The sequence below is a fragment of the Nanorana parkeri genome, unplaced genomic scaffold, assembly GCF_000935625.1.
Source record: "Nanorana parkeri isolate BGI_ZX_2015 unplaced genomic scaffold, ASM93562v1 scaffold1915, whole genome shotgun sequence".
NCBI classification, from domain to species: Eukaryota; Metazoa; Chordata; class Amphibia; order Anura; family Dicroglossidae; genus Nanorana; species Nanorana parkeri.
This window is the reverse complement of record NW_017308183.1, coordinates 113,483-118,911: the sequence shown is the minus strand read 5'-3', so window position 1 is coordinate 118,911 and position 5,429 is coordinate 113,483. Positions and strand designations below refer to the sequence as shown.

The window sequence follows — 5,429 nt, the reverse complement described above, 5'->3', positions numbered from 1 at the left end:
ACACGGTCTGCATCTCTGTCGGATGCAGACCGCATAGCTGCTTCTGTGGCGGCTCGGATTCCTTTCGGCCGGCGTCTTCGCTGAACGCTGGCCGAAAGGATTAATTAGTGGAATATGAAGACTGTGGATTTTGTTGTGTTGTGGGGGTGCTGGGAATTATAACATTTTATATATATATGTTTCGAGGCGGCTTCCTGGCCAATCAGGGAGCCAGGCGGGAAGTAATGACCTACCTACCTCCCTGATTTGCTGGGGAAGCAGACTCCATGTTGATTGACTGAAAAGCCCACTTCCCAGCCAATCAGCAAGAAGCAGGCTGTTCGGTCTGCTCGATGCCGATTGGCCGGGAAGCCAGCTTCCCAGCCAATCAGCATGGAGTCGGCGTCCCGGCTAATCAGGAAGCCGGGTCATTACTCGCCTCCCGGCTTCCTGATTGCCCGGAAAGCTGGCTCAATGTTCCCCTATGGCACCGATTTCGGTATCGGGTGAGGGTATAGAAGCATTTAAGCGAGTACGAGCACTCACCAAAATACTCGGTATCGGCACTGATACTAGTTTCGGTATCGGTGCATCCCTAGTTTTAAATAATGAATAAAAGCTGATCATTGTAGGCACCCCTGTCAGTGTTAAATGGTTTGGCCCAACCTTCTAGCTGACACTTTTGTTGACCTGGTAAAGGACATTAAAAATATGGCATTACTGACCGGATAACCAGGTGAAAATAAAGGGGGAAAAAGTCTTAAAAAAAAGAATGAATGCAGCCAGCACATCTAAGAATTGGCAAGCTGCAATATATTAAATGGGTTTAGATACACTTTAGTTTGTTGTAGTGCAGAAAATTTACAACAGAGGGTGATACAATTCCACCATAGAGAATTAGAGGATTTCCCGAAGATGAAAAAGAAATTGGTATCCACGGATGTAATCACATATTCTCAGTACATAGCATGTACCAAGAAAAAGATACTCAAAATAATTTTTATCTCAATTCTTAAAAAAGAATAAAACCCAAATAATTTTTTGATGTAGTTCAATGTTTTAAATGGGGTTTCTAATTTCTCATGCACAGGGGCACTGGCCTAATTAAATACTCATTTTAACCCTGAATGTTGCTGGCAAAATCTGGCAGAAAGATTCAGCGTGAAAAATGCATGTAATGGCATTGTAAATACTTGCAGTTATGTGTGTACAGTGTGTAAAAATGTAAACTCATTCCAGTGACTACAATATTAACTTAGTGTAGCCAATAAAATAAATGTACATATTGTGCCATTGCGTGGCAATACCACGGTGTTGGGTGGCCTCAAAGTCACCCAGGGTTCTCAGCCAGAGGGGCTGAGTTGGACCAGGAAGACATGACTTGTACCAGGAAAGAACTGCTTTTTCAGTCCTTTCCGGGTTTTCTGGATCACAGTTGGGATCCTGGAGCCAGGAGATTTCTTAGAACTCTGGGTGGGAGGAAATCTCCATTCCTGGGTCCATGCTTTGGTAGTAACCAACACCTAATTGTGCACCTGTGCACATCCCTCATGAAGAGTGTGCTGGGATGTGTTCAGGGCCCACCTTGGAGACAGGAGAACTCCACCCAGGAGTCAGTGTGGAGGCCAGTGCAGCAGGTTTGTGAAGCCTATGGTGAGGATTGGCACGTGATTGAGGTTGTCTGGGGGAATCGGACAGTGGCCCTGAAGATTGAGGCCAAAGCAGCACTGCTGCAAGAGAAACTATTAAAAGACTGGGACACAGTTAGTGTATGGAACAACTTGGTGATTGGTGAGCCAATATATATATTCTGCTGAAGACAAGCTATTGTATGTTGAGCTTCCTTGAGTATCTGCTGTTGAAATACCAATAAATACTTTTCGTTCATGGAAAAACGCTGTGCGAGTGCTCTGTGAGCTCCCCAACATCACAGTATTATTTTTTGATGTGTAAGGGGGGGTGTATTATTTTATATGTACAAGGGTAGTATTTTTTTTATGTGTGTGGGGGGAGGGGAGTAGAAGTGTACTAGTCTCCATTCACACCTGTATCTTTAGGTGCAATTAGGGATTTCTGCATCAGGAACATGCGTTTCCTGCAGCAGGAATCCCTAATCTGGTGTTCTAAAAGCGGCAGCTGTCACCTATTCAAGTTAATAATCAGGAGACAGCAGTTGCATGTAAACGCCTGCCCACTGCATGTAATGATACGCGATATGATTACATTCGGTTAGGAATCAATCACTCTCCTTGGACGCAATGATTGTGCATTCAGGGAGAGTGTTTTCTAACCACATGTAATAATATCACATACCGTTACATGCGGTGTGCAGGTGTTTACATGCAACTGCTGTCACCTAATCATTAACTTGAATAGGTGACAGCTGCCGCTTTTAAACGACAGATTAGGGATTCCTTCTGCAGGAAAACACAAGTTTCTGACACAGAAATCCCTAATCGCACCTAATCCTACAGATGTGAATGGGACCTGATTGTGTGTATATTGTAGGGATGCACCGATACTGGTATTTCGGTATCGAGTAACTATATTTTTTTCGGTACTTGCCGAATACCGAGTACTGGAAGTCACATTCAGGAAGCCAGGCGGCGTGTAATGACTCGCCACCTGGCTTCCTGATTAGTCAGGAAGCCGGGCAGCATGTAAATTCTCGCCACCCGGCTTCCCGATTGGCCAGCTTCCCGTCACTAGTGAAAAGGGAGCATGGAGCCGGCTTCCCGGCCAATCAGGATGCCGGGCAGCGTGTAATGACGCGCTGCCCGGCTTCCTGATACAGGGAAGTGTCGGGCTAGGCATCGGAGCGTTTGGGCGAGTACTCGTACTCGCCCAAATACTCGGCACCGATACCAATACTAGTATCGGTATCGGTGCATCCCTAGTATATTGGGGTCCGTAGTACCAAACAGGATATAGTTAAATTTTATTTTAAGATATGCAATTTGGCAAGCGGCCCCCATGGGTGAAATTTTTTTTTTAAGTGGCCCCCCAGTGAATTGAGTTTGAGACCCCTGAAGTATATGTTGGTAGATTGTCATTACTAAACATTTCTAAAGGTGTGGTTTTTAAAACAAAGTAGTAGTTGCCCTTTTACTCAGGCAGTATTTTATCTCTTGTGTCATCTGTTATCATGTCAGGAATGTCTCACTTGAACTTTGGTTCATCTTATAGAGAATCCAGGAGCTAGTTCTTCTGTTTCCAACTCTTGAATCCCAGAGAGGGATGGTCTGACAGGTCAATGTTTATTAAATGTTCTTTGTAATAGCAATTGGTTTCCATCCTAATTTCTGCTGTTAGCTTAAATTCATTGAAATCTACCTAAGCTTTTTGGTACATGGTAGTAGAAGCAGAGAGCAAAGTTACCTTAGCAGAATTCTGACCATAAAAGGGTAAACATAATTTTGTCCTTTTTAATTGTTTTTTTTTTCTTTTTCATTTCTTCAGTGTTAACGCAGTAAAATTGTGCTTAATATTTAGGATTTGGGAAAGGATTGCCAAGTGTTTGCTGTGATAAATAGAAATGGAATTGTATTTGTGATTTAGTGCAAAGTACTGTCACATGTATCATTTGTTGAGATTGTCTAACTGCCCTAAACTAGTAAAAGCGGATTATAGTTAGCTGCATGCTACTGTTCTGTGTAATATTATGAAAGTTATTATTTGAGGTTTAATTTCTTCTAGGAAAGAGACAAACGTCTCTCAGCCATCCAGCAACAACAGCTGCACCAGCACTGGATCAAGTTTACTATTACCCTTAAGTGTAAACTCTCCAAGTTCTCCATCACCAATCTTCAGTGACCCTAAACCCAATCAGCCACTTCTTAACGGCCCACCTCAGTTTAGTTCTACGTCGGAGATAAAGGTGAAAAAACCTGCAATACTTATGTGAAATTTGTCTTTTTTTTTTTTTTTTATACTTACTAAAATTCTTAAGGGTATTTTATAAAAACTGGAGCAGAAAGAATCTGGATCAGCTTCTATCTTTTCTTTTGAAAGCATAAGTAAACAAACTAAAGAGAGAAGCTGGTTACTATGGGCAGCTGCTCCAGATTCTGTCTGCTCCAGTTTTGATAAATTCCCCCCACTAAGTCATTATTAGCACACACAGAAAAAAACTATTGACACAATTCCTATTAAATCTAAAAGATAGCTGTACTGAGTTAATAACAAATATTTGTACATTTTAGTTTGCATCTTTTTGCGAAACAGTACAAAAAACGAAGGAACGCAAAACCGTAAATAAGCAACTTATTGCAAAAAATCTGAGCTTGGCCTCACACTTTTGTGTTGTGGTAATGCCTGATCTGCAGTGCTGCTTGTGCACTGCATTGGGGCGGGTTGGGATAAAATGATGCAGCCATACATTTTATCGCAGTGCAGAATATTACAATGCACAAAAGTGTCACAACACTTTGCCATGCGCTGCGACACACGGTTTTAATTTAAAAAGAATTTTAAAAATCAGCGGTGTTTTGTAACAGTGCATGTGCATAAAACACACCTGAATATAGTGAACAGTGTTGCACATATAAGTTGGGGGGGGTCCTAACTATTTTGTTTTATTTTTTATTTCCTTTTTTTACATTACAATTAGGAGGACTTTGGGGAAATATCAGGGGCTTCATATTTCCCTTTTGTGATAAAATAAGAGATTGAGGTCTTCATTCTCCCTCTCTGCAGCCCCAGCACTCAGTGAACAGGAAGCACTCAGTACAGAGGCTTTCTGTTAATTCACAAACTCCCCACATATGAATAGACTGGAAGCCTCTGTACTGAGCTCTTCCTGTCCAAGATAGTGAAGATTTACTCTCCTCAGTTTATGAATTAACACTGGAGTGATCAGTACTGATCACTCCAATGTGTGTTCAGTGAAGGGAAGGACCGACAAGTATTTCACAAATTAGCTGATCCTCTGCTTGGCATCCTGAACCGCTCTGCCCCCTTCCTACCTGTCACTGCTGCTCCCTCCTTCCTGCAGGCGGAAGGAGGGGTTAGGGCTGATTGTGAATGAATAGCTGTTTATTTACACAGCTAATAATTTACACAAAAGAGTCAGAGAGATCATTCTGTTGCTATAGTGACCATAAGCTTACAGCAGAGGGATGAATGAAGCCAACGTAAGGCATACTGAGCTGGCCAGCTGGGAACCTTTTTGGTCCGCAGCAAGCCTTATGTTGGTGGCAAAGAAAAGGTTAAAGGGCAACTTGTACCAAAACCATTTTATGTGAATTTGTTGCAAAGTTTCGTACCTAGAGATGCTGCCTGTAACAGCATCTTCTGTTACAGGCTGACAGTGTTAAAACCACTACTTTGCAATTCACAGCAGTGTTGTCAGCCTTTCATTCAAGCTTCTTCACCTACCTTTGCAGCCCCCCCCTCCAGTCTTCCCACACGTCAAGGGTTAAATGCTTTTTTTTTTTCATAGGGCTTGTTTT

General features: G+C 42.4%; 1 protein-coding gene across 1 annotated transcript in view; it reads left to right on the top strand.

Moving 5' to 3' along the window:
• The window catches only part of CNOT3 (CCR4-NOT transcription complex subunit 3), a gene marked incomplete at its 5' end in the record, with an annotated part of 216,828 nt that overhangs the window by 146,277 nt on the left and 65,122 nt on the right, over positions 1-5,429 (top strand). The window contains one exon of the mRNA XM_018572047.1: positions 3,676-3,856. Within this exon, the coding sequence (XP_018427549.1) occupies positions 3,676-3,856 (181 nt within the window). The remainder of the gene's footprint in view (positions 1-3,675; positions 3,857-5,429) is intronic.